This window comes from Astyanax mexicanus, chromosome 6 (assembly GCF_023375975.1).
Source record: "Astyanax mexicanus isolate ESR-SI-001 chromosome 6, AstMex3_surface, whole genome shotgun sequence".
In the NCBI taxonomy this organism is placed as follows: Eukaryota; Metazoa; Chordata; class Actinopteri; order Characiformes; family Acestrorhamphidae; genus Astyanax; species Astyanax mexicanus.
Window position 1 is genome coordinate 51,333,516 of NC_064413.1, and position 15,286 is coordinate 51,348,801.

Here is a 15,286-nt window from a genome sequence, read left to right on the forward strand (position 1 = left end):
ATTAGGTTAGGATTTGGGTCACAGTTAGGTTTTAGGGTTGATTCATGGTAGAGGTTAGGGTTAGGTTTGAGGGCTAGATTTAAGGTTTAGTTTAAGTTTAGAGTTTTAGGGTTGAATATTGGTTGAGGTTAGATTTTGGGTTAGGTTTAGTGTTTAGGATAGATTTGTGTCCTGGGTAGGGTTGATTCATGGTTAAGGTTAATTTTAAGGTTATTTTTTTAATGGTTTTAAAGGTTATTTTTTAATGGTTGAGGTTAGGTTTAGGGCTAGGTTTAGAGTTTAGATTAAGGTTTTGGCCAGGGTAAGTTTATAGGGTTGATTCATGGTTGAGGTTAGGTTTAAGGTTAGGTTTAGAGTTTAGATTAAGGTTTTGGCCAGGGTAGGTTTATAGGGTTGATTTAAGGTTGAGGCTAGATTTAGGGTTAGGTTTAGGGTTTAGATTAAGGTTTTGGCCAGGGTAGGTTTATAGGGTTGATTTAAGGTTGAGGTTAGGTTTAGGGTTTAGATTAAGGTTTTGGCCAGGGTAGGTTTATAGGGTTGATTTAAGGTTGAGGCTAGATTTAGGGTTAGGTTTAGGGTTTAGATTAAGGTTTTGGCCAGGGTAAGTTAATAGGGTTGAATAATGGTTGAGGTTAGGTTTAGGGTTAGGTTTAAGGTTTAGATTAAGGTTTTGGCCAGGGTAAGTTTATAGGGTTGATTCATGGTTGAGGTTAGGTTTAGGGTTAGGTTTAGGGTTTAGATTAAGGTTTTGGCCAGGGTAAGTTAATAGGGTTGAATAATGGTTGAGGTTAGGTTTAGGGTTAGGTTTAGGGTTTAGATTAAGGTTTTGGCCAGGGTAAGTTTATAGGGTTGAATAATGGTTGAGGTTAGGTTTAGGGTTAGGTTTAGAGTTTAGATTAAGGTTTTGGCCAGGGTAAATTTATAGGGTTGATTCATGGTTTAGGTTAGATTTAGGGTTAGGTTTAAAGTTTAGATTAATGTTTTGGCCTGGGTAGGTTTATAGGGTTGAATAATGGTTGAGGTTAGGTTTAGGGTTTAGATTAAGGTTTTGGCCTGGGTAGGTTTATAGGATTGAATAATGGTTGAGGTTAGGTTTAGGGTTTAGATTAAGGTTTTGGCCAGGGTAGGTTTATAGGGTTGATTTAAGGTTGAGGCTAGATTTAGGGTTAGGTTTAGATTAAGGTTTTGGCCTGGGTAAGTTTATAGGGTTGATTCATGGTTGAGGTTAGGTTTAGGGTTTAGATTAAGTTTTTTAGTCAGAGTTAGGTTGTAGGTTTGAGGATAGGCTTATGGTTAGGGTTCGATTTTAAGGTTAATTCATAGTTGAGGCTAGGTTTAGGGTTTAGATTAAGATTTTGGTCAGGGTTAGACTTTAGGGTTGATTTATGGTTGGGGTTAGGCTTAGGGTTATGGTTGGGATAGGTTTTATACAGAATCATTTACATAGATATGCAGTCAAATGTTGGTTGAATGTTTAATGAACCATCCAAATAAAGTGATATCAAAGCCCGAATAATTTAACCGTACAGTATTTGTTGTCTGCCAAATTGTAAAAAAAGTGGTCAATAAATGTTTTAGACTTTTTTTCTCAGTAAGACAGTGAGAGCATGAAAAGACCACCGAACACAGAGCAGTTAATCTCTCTCTGTGGCAGCCCACTGGGGGGAAGACCCTTATTCACCCTCTGACCCAACAGTAGGAGGGTGAATAACACTGCATTAGTAAAACTGCCACAACTAAACTTAACAAACACAATCAGTTACTATTGATTCACTCTGAAGATGGAACCGCGACCCATTGGTGGTCTCTGGCTCACAGGTTGAGAAACACCACCATAAATAACCCCAAACAAAGTAGAAGGACAGTTGACAATCACCCTGGCAGCCTTTCTGATGCTCTGCATTGTCACACTACACGTTTATACAATTCAATTTGTGTAAGAAAATGTGAGAAAATGACAAATTATAAAAAAACATTCAGTCAACATTGCATCCCTTATTGTAATATATTTCTGTGATCTCTCATTCTGATTAGCATCTTAATTTTAAGTGCATACTTTTTCTTTTGGAAGCTTTTCCTGTCTCTGTGTCCTCTGTAGTGCGCCTGGATCTTGGCAGCAGCCTTGTTCTTCTCGTCAACTAGTTCCTTGTAGGTCTTTCTTGCCAGATATCCTCGACACACTGCGAAAGAAGAGGGAACATTGTTGTGAAAAGCCTGATTGAAGAAAATGAAGTTGCTTAGGTTATGATACACGATATGGACAAAAGTTTTGGGACACCCACTCACTCACTGTTACTTTTGAGGGTATTAAAAAGAGTTTATCTTGCATTTGTTGGAGTAACTGTCTCTACTAAGATTTTAGAGATGTTGGGTGATCATCACTTCACTTCATCCGCAACTCATCAACTTATCTCAAAGGTACTGGATGAAAGACATCCATCATTCCAAAAAACACAGTTCCACTCCTCAATAGCCCAGTGCTGGGGGGGTTTATACCCCTCTAGCCCACACCTGGCATTAGGTATGGTGGCAAAAGTTTAATTTCGTTTATTTATCTTTTACAGAATGTCCAATGTATTCTATTGGTAGCTGGTATTGCAATGGGTGCAACCTTAAGTAAAGCGTAAGACATTTACTAGAAGGGGTATCCACAAACATTTGGACATACAGTATAGTGCATTATTTATATATTTGATGGTCAGAAATACTGCATGTTCTCACCAGCCTGAAGCTTAGTGACGATGCTCTCCTGTTTGGCTTTGCTCTTATCATCAGCCACTTGTTTTCTCACTTTTTGCCCTCTGTATGCTGAGAAAAAAAAACAAAAAAAGAAAATACCAATTAACAGTTGACATATGTTTAATTTTATTGTTTTTTTTTATTGCACAATACTTCAAACAGTGAGTTTAGGAATACACAAAGAAAATAAAGAAATGGAGGTAGTGTTGATTAAAACGGCATAGTTGAAATTAGTTTGAAGCAGTTTTTTATTACATACAGGTCATTGGTTTAGATTAAAACAGTAAGTGCCCCAGTATTGATACTTGATGAACTCCACATTTACAGTGGTGCTTGAAAATTTGTGAACCCTTTGGAATTTTGTAAATATTAGGTCACATTTATGCAGAAAAATAGAAAAGCAGTGGCTTTTAACACAGTACTTGGAGTCTTCCCAGTCATACATTCTGTGTGTCCTAGGACACATTTAATAACAGTCATATGAAAAAGATCAAATTTCAGCACACTGTATTCATGATTATTAATACAGTCATATGTAAAAGTTTGGGCACCCCTATTAATCTTAATCATTTTTAGTTGTAAATATTTGGGTGTTTGCAACAGCCATTTCAGTTTGATATATCTAATAACAATATATCTAATAACTGATGGACACAGTAATATTTCAGGATTGAAATGAGGTTTATTGTACTAACAGAAAATGTGCAATATGCATTAAACCAAAATTTGACCGGTGCAAAAGTATGGGCACCCTTATCATTTTATTGATTTGAATACTCCTAACTAATTTTTATTGACTTACTGAAGCACACAATTGGTTTGGTAACCTCATTGAGCTTTGAACTTCATAGCCAGGTGTATCCAATCATGAGAAAAGGTATTTAAGGTGGCCAATTGCAAGTTGTTCTCCTATTTGAATCTCCTCTGAAGAGTGGCATCATGGGCTCATCAAAACAACTCTCAAATGATCTAAAAACAAAGATTGTTCAACATAGTTGTTCAGGGGAAGGATACAAAAGGTTGTCTCAGAGATCTAACCTGTTAGTTTCCACTGTGAGGAACATAGTAAGGAAAAGGAAGACCACAGGAACAGTTCTTGTTTCTTAAACCTCATTTCAATCCTGAAATATTACTGTGTCCATCAGTTATTAGATATATCAAACTGAAATGGCTGTTGCAAACACCCAAATATTTAGAACTAAAAATGATTAAGATTAATAGGGGTGCCTTAGAATCATGAATACAGTGTGGTGGTCCATATGGGAAGACCTAAAGATTATACTGGGAAATCTGAAAAGTCTTCAAATAAGAGTGCCCAGACAGTGCTCTCTCACCTGACTGCAGAACTACAGCGCTCTGCTCTCTCCTCTCCAGGATTTTGCGATACCTTCGGACCCCCAGCCATCCCCTCACGTATGCCTGAACCAGAACAATCCGGTCTGTGTTTCTTCTGATCATCAGGTTCAAGTGCTCCACGTGATAGTACTTCAGAAAGACCTGAAAATGAAAAGCATACATGGACTCATATACTTTCATCCTTTATTTAACATCAGCCTCAATATGTGATTTGGATCTGATTTGCAAAAAATGCATTTTGATGTGATTTCTGGCTGCCCAGGCTATTAAAAAAATCTAAATTAATTTAAATACAATCTAATTGGACTAGAAATTTGAACACATCATTTCATATTTCACATATAGTCCTATATTAAATATATAATTTAACGATTTCTGAGCAAGCCACATGTATGTGAACAGTCAATCCGATTTCAGGGGATCTTACACCCTGCGCAAGGTGCGTAGTAATGCTCATTGCTATCTTACACCTCGCCAACATCGTCTATTTTCACTCCTTCCACCTGCATCGTACAAATAGCAACAGTACTTCTAAATATATCTACGCCAATTGGCTCGGTTGTCTGGAAGTGTAGTGTGTTCAGCTAAATTTCTGGTGTATTGCTATCTTGTCAATGAAAAACACATGTGCACCACTGACTGAATACAACCTAGACAGATGGTAACAGCAGTGCCCAAACCCAACTTTTACATCAACACAATAAACAGAATACAAAATAAAATAACATTGCTGTTCCTGTAAATGACCTGCCTGCACATCTTCACAGTGTAAACAAGCACCTCAGTTTCCTCTAGTACTGCACTGTTAAAATAGCAATCCGCCAAAGTCAGAGCACACCTGGATCTTAAAGAGAATTTTGAGCAAGTGACAGGCTGATTGGTTTATTATTTAATGTTACGGCCACCCATGATTAATTAAGAGAATTAGTTCATAACTTTAGCGCATTTTGAGCTACACAAGGTGTACTTTTCCCATGGTTACGATAGCAAAGACACACTGACATGCCCTAAATCTAGATGCACAGTGCGCGGTTGATGACTACATCATCTACAGATCACTAAAATAGGGCCCTAAATGTGTATTTTTGACTGTGTGCAACTGCTTTTATGAATATGAACCATATAAACCATTGACAAGTGTGGCCTTTGTTGTGTTTTCTGTGTACTCTATTGCAGTAGATTAGCGTTAGCATTTAGCAAAACATTTAGGTTTAGCATAGTTTTATCCAGGTCTATGTTTCTACCTTGGTCTTCCCCAGGACCCAGTTCTCCAGCTTGGCCCTCTCCAGAACAGCTGCACACGTCTCAGGACTCACAGCTGGCTCCTCATTCGCTCGGAAAGCTAGAATGAAGTACCTGCAGATACAAATGTTATGATTACACAAGTAGCATCAACACTGCACAGCTGAGGAATGCTTTATTTTATTATCTGAATATGATCAACCTCACAGAAAAGCCCAATATCTACAAAAAAATGCCACAGATTTTATACTAAGACATTTTTGTGATTTTCTATGCAGATCTATTCATTGTTATATTTTTATTAAATAATGAGCAACTGTCAGCTGCAAAAGAGAAACAGACAAAAGGAACAATGGAGATGCAAGGTTTTTTCTTGATAGTGACAATATAATGTAAAAAATATTACCTGGTTTCATGTTGGCCCCAAATATTATATAATTTCTAATATTTCTCCCATTTCCACCCCAATTTACAAGGCCAATTACCCAACCCACTCATTAGGAGTCTCCTTAACACTAGTAATGCCTCAACACCAGGAGGGTGAAGACCAGCACATGCCTCCTCCGACACATGTGAATGCTGTTGATGCAGCACTGTCGAGTAGCATCACAGCGCTAACGCTCGGAGGAAAAGTGCAGCGACTCAGTTCTGATACATCAGCTCACAGACGCAGCCTTGTGCTGATCGACATCACCCTAGGAATGATAAGAGGAATGAGCGCCATCTACTGTACCCACCCAGAGAGAGCAAGGCCAATTGTGCTCTCTCAGGGCTCCGGTAGCCAATGGCAAGCTACATGAACAGGATTCGAATTGGCGATCTCCTGATCAGCAAGGCAGCACCTTAGTCCACTGGACCAGTCAGAGGCAGCCCCACATATTAAAATAGACTATGGGAATATAAGGGGTTAAATAGTTTGGAAAAACCTTAAATTCAGTGTTTTTTCATTATTTTAAAATGTTCTGCATTGTAGATTAATGCTTAACCCATCCAAACTATAATATGGAATTATTTACTAAACAAAAAAGTGTTAAACAAACCAGAATGTGTTTTATATTTTAGATTCTTAAAAGTAGCACATCTTGACTGGATTTTCTCAGTCAGCTTTATGAGTCACCTGGAATTCAGGCTTTCAGTTAACAGCTGTGCTGAACTCATCAAGAGTTAATTACTTGAGTTTCTTGTCTCTTAATAAAGTGTTTGAGAGCATCAGTTGTAAAGTAGTGAAGAGGTAGAGCTACAGGTATACAGTGAATAGAGAATATTTAAGCTCTATATGTTTAAATCCAGATTATGAGAAGCAAGAATTACTCAACTAAGTAAAGAAAAAAATACTTTAAGGAAAAATGAAGGTTGGTCACCACAAAGACCAAAGACATAATGATGAAACTGGCTCTCATCAGGACTGCCCCAGGAAAGGAAGAGCAAGAGTTATCTCTGTTGTGCTTCTTGTGCACTTTTTAAGTTATTAATGCCTCATTTTAAACGTCAGGGCTCTCCTGATTCTAGCAAGGAGGTGTGGAGCTACTTTGAGCTGGATAACAGTGTAAAAAGTGATTTATCAGGGTAAATTATGCCCCATGTCGCCCAGTCTGAAGGGCGTTTGGACAAACTGTTAAAATTTCTGGATCTCTGAACGCTGTGGGAGAACGGAGGTGTGCTATTCATCAAAAGTAAGTACTTTTTATCATGTTTTACTACAACAAAAGTCCATTTCACACAGGAGTTCTCCTTTAAGTGCAGAGCTATTTATCAAGACTTTCCTGTGCTGAATCAGGTGGGACAGAGCTGAAAATCACTTATATAACTGCAGTTTTGGACTTCTACAGCATTTAATCCCACAGCCTGGTGTATTTCATTTACATTTAAATGTCCCCTCGTCCCTGACTGACCTTTTGATGAAGTTGGTGAAGAGGATCCGGTGAGAGTAGCCCTGTCTCCGGATCTTGGCCGTCTCCAGGATGCCGGTGTAGCGGAGCTGGATCAGAACCTTCTCCCGGTCAAACTTACTGGCCTGGCGGTCGTTGTTTGGTTTGATACAGCGGACAAAGTGCGGCTGCCCCGCCACCATCTTTGACAGTAGGTCCATCAAAGAATACTGTCCCCAAAGAAGAGAGGAAGAGTTTAAGAGCCAAAAATAGCTAAACAATACCTTATAATGAAAGGAAAGGATATCCATCTAGGATTCTTTAAACATTGCTCCATCTACTGCACTGTTTCTTTGACAGTTTATTTATTTATTTGCTTTGTATACTTATCTATTCATCTATGTGTTATTCAAGCTACTGGATGCCTTAAATCTCCTAGGTATAAATGAAGTGGCACTTAATCTACCTACCTATCTTCTATCTGCTTTCCTACCATCTTTTCCTACCTTCCTTCCTTTCTATCCTTCCATCCTACCTACCTATCTACCTACCTACCCATCTACTCACCTTCCTAGCTACCTTCATACTTCCTACCTTCCTTCCTCCACACCCATATACCTTTCTTTCTACTTTTATACATACAAAGCTATCTACCTCCCTTCCTTTCTACCTACCTTCCTCTTCCTACCTATATATCTACCTACCTATCTACCTGTCTACCTACCTAATTACCTTTCTACCTACCTACCTGCATACATACCTATCTATCTACGTACCTTCCTTTCTTCCAACCTTCCTACCTACCTACCTACTTTTCTCCCTACTTACCTTCCTTCCTACCTGCCTACCTTTCTACTTACCTTTCTACCTACCGACCTTCCTACCTACCTTTCTACTCACCTTCCTTCCAATCTGCCTACCTTTCAACTTACCTTCCTTCCTACCTACTACTTATTTACCTACCTACCTACCATTTAACTTACCTTTCTACCTACCTACCTACCTACCTACCTACCTACCTACCTTTCTACTCACCTTCCTTCCTACCTGCCTACCTTTCAACTAACCTTTCTACCTACCGACCTTCCTACCTACCTTTCTACTCACCTTCCTTCCAATCTGCCTACCTTTCAACTTACCTTCCTTCCTACCTACTACTTATTTACCTACCTACCTACCTTTCTACCTACCTACCTACCATTTAACTTACCTTTCTACCTACCTACCTACCTACCTACCTACCTACCTTTCTACTCACCTTCCTTCCTACCTGCCTACCTTTCAACTTACCTTTCTACCTACCGACCTTCCTACCTACCTTTCTACTCACCTTCCGTCCAACCTGCCTACCTTTCAACTTACCTTCCTTCCTACCTACCTACTTATTAACCTACCTGCCTACCTTTCTACCTACCTACCTTTCAACTTACCTTTCTACCTACCTACCTACCTACCTACTTACCTACGTACCTTTCTACTTACCTTTCTACCTAACTACCTTCCTACCCAGCTATTTTCCTGCCTGTCTACTGTACTTGTTCCTTCTTTCCTTCCTTCCTTCCTACCTATCATCCTTCTTTTCTTCCTTTCTACCTACCTTTCTACCTTCCTTCCTTATTTCTTTCTACCAGCCTACTTATTTACCCACCTACCCACCTACCAACCATTTGCTTACGTACCTACCATCATTCCTACCCACCTATCTCTCTACCCTTCTACCTTCCTTATTCCTTTCTTCCTACATACCTACCTCCATACATACCTTTCTACTTTCCTACCTTCTTTCCTTCCAACCTACCTACCTGCCTACCTTTCTACCTGCCTACTTAACCATTCACCTACCTATCTACCTGCATACCCAACCTACTCTACCCACCATCTACCTACCTACCTTCCTACCTGCCCACCTACTGACCTGCCTGCCTGCATACTCAACCTACCTTACCTACCCAACAACCTTATCTACCCACCTACCTACACAGATGTGCAAATGCACACACAGCTGATCATCCAACATCCTGACCTCACTAATGCTCTTGTTGTTGAATGCAAACAAATAATAATAATAATAATAATAATAATAGAATCACACAATAAACTTTTAAATACTCTTGATTTTAGAGGGAGGAATGAATTATTCAAATTATGTCAAACCGAAATGGTCATGTAAGGCTTTTGCGTGACAATTTAATGAAAATATACAATATAAAAATCTCACTCTGAAGTAGGAGGCCACAGTCTGAGTCCTCATGTTGGTGGTCTCTCGGGGGTGGTGGATGCTGTCACCAACATTGTCCCCCTGTACACACACAAAATATTCAGCCTATTGAAAACTCATAGCAGTGAGAATATGCAGAATTAAGGGTGGGGTGACGGTCTAACTGCCTTCTACTGACAACAGTAAACAGCAGTGAGGTTTAAATGATGTGGGGGGAACAACTCTACAGCCTGTTTCTACACATGCTGGGTTTAGAAGCCACACAGGAGAATAACAGTAACAGGGCGTGGGTCAGGGGGAATTCACAGTCACCATTTGTAAAGGCACGATGTGCTCAACGGGCAAGGCAAGCGTATATTTTTTTTCAGGGGTGAGTGTTAATTTCCGCGAGCGACGCTGAAAGAGAGACGCATAAAAAGAGCAATGTAAACACAGATGTGTCAAATCAAATCAAGGGACAGTATAACAGCTTAGCATGTGGGCCTGACAGCAAGGAAATATGCACTTTTCAAGCCCTAATTATATCCATCTTACTCCAGGCAATTTCCTATGTAATTTCTCAAGGTCTCTCCCATCTTACATACACTCTACTAGTGTGATTATCACCTCTGACATATATATATATATATATATATATATATATATATATATATATATATAATATACAGGGGTTGGACAATAAAACTGAAACACCTGGATTTAGACCACAATAATTGATTGTGGTGACGGACAGTTCTGGTGGAAACAGGAGAGTTGAGGTGCACATTGAATTCTGCCGTGATTTGATCAGCCGTGGTTTTACGTTTTTTGGATACAATCCGGGTTAGCACCCGAACATCCCTTTCAGACAGCTTCCTCTTACAGCGTCCACAGTTAATCCTGTTGGATGTGGTTGGTTCTTCTTGGTGGTATGCTGACATTACCCTGGATACCGTAGCTCTTGATACATCACAAAGACTTGTTGTCTTGGTCACAGATGCTCCAGCAAGATGTGCACCAACAATATGTCCTCTTTTGAACTCTGGTATGTCACCCATAATGTTGTGTGCATTGCAATATTTAGAGCAGAACTGTGCTCTTACCCTGCTAATTGAACCTTCACACTCTGCTCTTACTGGTGCAATGTGCAATTAATGAAGATTGAACACCAGGCTGCTCCAATTTAGCCTTGAAACCTCCCACACTAAAATGACAGGTGTTTCAGTTTCATTGTCCAACTCCTATATATATATATATGTATATATATATATTGTGTCATACTTATATTTTTCCAATTATCGGAAAAACTTTAATATCAGACAAAGATAACCTGACTAAATAGAAAAAGCACTTTTTAAATGATAATTTTATGTATTAAAAAAAATATATATATTAAAATCAATCTAGCTCAGTGTGAAAAAGTGTTTTCCCCCTAAAGGAATAATTTGGTTGTGCTACTCTTGGCGGCAACAACTGCAATCAAGCTTTACAGATAACTGATGACAGATAACTGCAACAAATCTTTAACATCTCTGTGGAGGAATTCTGTTCCACTCTTCTTTACAGAATTGTTTTTAGTTCAGAAACATTGGAGGATTTTCCAGCATAAACGTCCTGTTTAAGATCATCCACAGCGTCTCAATCAGACTTTAACTAGGCCTCTCCTTGTTTGTGTGCTTTGGGTCATTGTCCTGCTGCAGAACCCAAGTACGCCTGAGCTTGAGGTTGTGAACAGATGGTCAGATATTCTCCTTCAGGATTGTCTGGTAAACAGCAGAATTCCTGGTTCCATCTATTACAGCAATTTATTCAGCAGCTCCAGACCATCACACACACACTACCACCACCATGTTTTACTATGTTCAGTATGATGTTATTTTTCTGAAATTATTATGTGTTAGTTTTACGCCAGATGTAACGCCAGGGACACACACCTTCCAAAAAGTTCCACTTTTGTCTTGTCAGTGCAAAGAATATTTACCCAAAGTTCTGGAGATCATCAAGATGTTAATTGGTAATTGTAAGACGGGTGGTTGTGGTGTTTTTGATGTTAGTTGGTAAATGTGAGACGGGTGGTTGTTTTCTTTATTTGGTCAGCAGTGTTTTATATCTTGAAACTCTCCCATGGAGACCATTTTCACCCAGTCTCTTTCTTATTATTGAAATATTAACACTGATCTTAACTGAGGCTTTTTTTTAGTGAGACCTGCAGTTCTTCAAATGTTGTTCTGGGTTCTTTATTTTGTGACCTCCTGGATGAGTTGTTTATGCCCTTTTGGGGTAATTGTGGTCGGCTGGTCACTCCTGGGAAGGTTCGCCTGTGTTCCATGTTTTTTCTCCATTAGTGAATAATAGTCAATCACTGTGGTTCTCTGGAGTCCCAAAGCTTTAGAAATGACTTAATAACCTTTTCCAGACTGATAGATGATCAATGACTTTGTTTTCTCATCTGTTGTTGAATTTCTTCAGATGGGGGTATAACAATGTGCTGATTTTTGAGATCTTTTATCTGCTTCATGTTATCAGACAGGTTCTATTTAGGTGATTTATTGATGATTATACAGGTCTGGCAATAATCAGACCTGGTTGAAATTATTTAAAGTAGTGAAATCGATACTTTTGTCTATAAAATGTACATATGTTAGCCTTCTATGTATATTCAGTGTGCATTTAAAGAATCATACCTCCAGGAATGGAGGTCCAATAATGTTTTGGTCTTGAGGAAAAAAGGTTAAAATGTGATTTTTTCTGCTGAACTTTCACTTTAAGGACATTTTGCTAAACTACATCAAACACAGAGTGAATGTGCCGAGTGGAGACACTGGTACAGGTGGTCTTATCTTCACGACGGAAACAATGGGCAGAATCTTTGATGTATAATTTCTAAAGGGAGCATGACTTACTATGCAAATGGGTGGAAATATATTCACATCTTCATCAAAGAACATTTATTACAATATGTTTAAAATCTCAATTAGTTCCAGGCAGGGAAATTCAGACAGACAGTGAGATTCTTCAATGTACACAGTGTTTTTTTTCCCAAGACTAAAAAAAAAAACAACTAAAAAGACACTTTAGAAACATAGATAATAGAACCCATTCACTGTACTGTACAACAGAACTGTAATAGTGCAGCTGATTATCCTGTGTACTAAATATTATTGATATTATTGATTATTGATTATCATTATATTCATCCTGTGCATATATATACACTCGTAGAAGTACAGTGGTATGAAAAAGTTTGGGCACCTCTGATAATATTCATGATTGGTTGTTCACATCAGCATTTTCAGTTAAATATATATAAATAATAATAATAATAAAAAAAAAAATATATATATATATACATACAGGGGTTGGACAATGAAGCTGAAACACCTGGTTTTAGTGCACAATAATTGATTGTGGTGACGGACAGTTCTGGTGTAAACAGGAGAGTTGAGGTGCACATTGAATTCTGCCGTGATTTGATCAGCCGTGGTTTTATGTTTTTTGGATACAATCCGGGTTAGCACCCGAACATCCCTTTCAGACAGCTTCCTCTTACAGCGTCCACAGTTAATCCTGTTGGATGTGCTTGGTCCTTCCTGGTGGTATGCTGACATTACCCTGGATACCGTGGCTCTTGATGCATCACAAAGACTTGCTGTCTTGGTCACAGATGCTCCAGCAAGACGTGCATCAACAATTTGTCCTCTTTTAAACTCTAACTATGACTGAGGAGCTCAATCTCAACACTCACTCCTGTTACCTAAATTAATTCTTAGATTTTTTAGATTATTTGTTTATTTTTAAAATACAAACTTTGTGGAAAATCACTAGAATGTGCTCCTCATGCTATTAGCTAAGCCACCATTTAACTAGTTTTCATGTTTTCGCTAATTCTATTTTAAAAAACTAATTTCTGGTACCTCTTAGTCCTGTTACTCATAACATAAAAAGAAACAGGAATGAGCGCAGGTAACAGGAGTTAGTGCCAGTAACAGGAGTGAGTTTGGGGTCTTCCTAAAAGATAAAAATGGCTTTGCATATTTTATAAAACTACAATGTGCATGCATATATAGTGTCTGGCTTCTGGTTAAGGGTATTTCAGACCATTCATCTTTACAAAACGTGTCCAGATCAGTCAGGTTTGATGGTTTCTGATCATGAACAGCTTTAAATCACACCACAGATTTTCAGTAATATTCAGGTCTGATGACTGAGATGATCTGAGATGATCATTCCAGAACACTGTACTTGTTCCTCTGCATGAATGCTTTAGTGCTTTATTAGATTTTGAGCAGGGTTTAGTGTTTTGTGTTTAGGGTCGTTGTCTTGTTGAAGTATCCAGTATCACTGCACTGTGTTCATCTGCTATATGATATATTTAACTGAAATGGCTGATCCGAACAACTAATGATTTATAAAGGAAAATCATGAAAATTATCAGGGGTGCCCAAACTTTTTTATACCACTTCTCGGTTATTTTGAAGAACCACTTTTGTCTCAATAACAAAGCATTTATGCCTGTATAATAGATATGTACAGCACCAGTCAAAAGTCTGGACATGTCTTCTCATTCATCTCCTTCATTCAATGAAAGAACATAATCTGGATGCTTTTTCTTTCCTGGGGCAGTCCTGATGAGAGCCAGTTTAATCATTTTTTCATCTTTTTCAATTGTCTTTGTGACTTTGCTTAAACACTTTCAAAGTTCTTGAGTATTTTTTTTTTCTTTATTTAGTTGAGTAGTTCTTGCTTCTCATAATCTGGATTAGAACATTACTCAAATATTCACTATTCACTGTATACCTGTAACTCTACCTCTTCACTACTTTACTTTAACTGATGCTCTCAAACACCTTTATTAAGAGACAAGGAATTCAAGTAATTAACTCTTGATGAGTTCAGCACAGCTGTTAACTGAAAGCCTGAATTCCAGGTGACTCTACCTCATAAAACTGACAGAGAAAATCTCCAGCAGAGATATGCAAAACTGTCTCTAAGTAACATATAAGTTATCACTTAAATCCATATGTTTTTTTTCATAGTTCTGAAGATTTTAGTATTAATCTACAATGAAGAAAAAATTAAAATAATTACTAAAAACACTGAATTTAAGGTGTGTCCAAACTTTTGACTGGTACTGTATATAATGTATGTAAGAACATTGGACGAAAATGGTTGGTTTCAATCATGCACACACACACACACTAAATCATGCACACATATACATATACCATATGCAATACACACACACACTGTGGGGCAGATGGTAGAAGCAGAACAGATCACATGCGTTTCCTCTGGTCTAAATGGTTTGATCAGATACTGAAAGGTGTGTTTTTACCTCACTGATTGAGAGGGAACTGAACAACATCAGAACTCCCATCTTTGTACAATAAAAACGCCCAAAACCAAGCAGCAGTGCAGCAGAAATAAAGAACAGAGCAGGAGAAAGAAGAGAAGAACAAGAGTAAGAAATATGGAAAATACAGAAAAGTCAAATCACACATTTCGAGAAGTGCAGTAATTTTAAGTTAGTAATCTGAGAAGGAAGGAAGAGGTACCTTGGCGAAGTTAATGGTGCGCTGAGGAGTGTGTGTGCCCAGCCGGGCCGTCCCAGACGTTTTACCCTTGGTGTGAGCCAAATTACCTGTACAGGAACATCAGACAACGGGTCGCGAAATCAAAATCCACTGAAAAATGTTGGGCTCATCCCCTCAACCAGATAGAAAACCATGGATTAGAAACTTTAGATACAGTATCAACTGCAGAATAATCTACCATTCATTTGAAAAGTCGCCCATATAGAAAATAAATTGGTGAAACACCTTTTTTAAAAAGACTGTGATCAATTTCTACTTCTATTTAACTACAATCACCAAAAGGAACTATT

The 15,286-nt window shown here is 38.3% G+C and overlaps 1 protein-coding gene across 3 annotated transcripts in view; it reads right to left on the bottom strand.

Annotated features, from left to right (window-relative positions):
* The window catches only part of myo3a (myosin IIIA), a 160,527-nt gene that overhangs the window by 25,083 nt on the left and 120,158 nt on the right, over nt 1-15,286 (bottom strand). For 2 of the 3 annotated variants that reach the window (XM_049480248.1, XM_049480246.1), the window contains 8 exons: nt 14,958-15,043; nt 14,738-14,779; nt 9,424-9,504; nt 7,230-7,435; nt 5,340-5,451; nt 4,074-4,236; nt 2,722-2,808; nt 2,057-2,180 (listed from right to left, as the gene is read on the bottom strand). In XM_049480248.1, coding sequence (XP_049336205.1) covers nt 2,057-2,180; nt 2,722-2,808; nt 4,074-4,236; nt 5,340-5,451; nt 7,230-7,435; nt 9,424-9,504; nt 14,738-14,779; nt 14,958-15,043 — 901 coding nt within the window. The remainder of the gene's footprint in view (nt 1-2,056; nt 2,181-2,721; nt 2,809-4,073; nt 4,237-5,339; nt 5,452-7,229; nt 7,436-9,423; nt 9,505-14,737; nt 14,780-14,957; nt 15,044-15,286) is intronic. The other variant, XM_049480247.1, reaches the window with a different exon arrangement.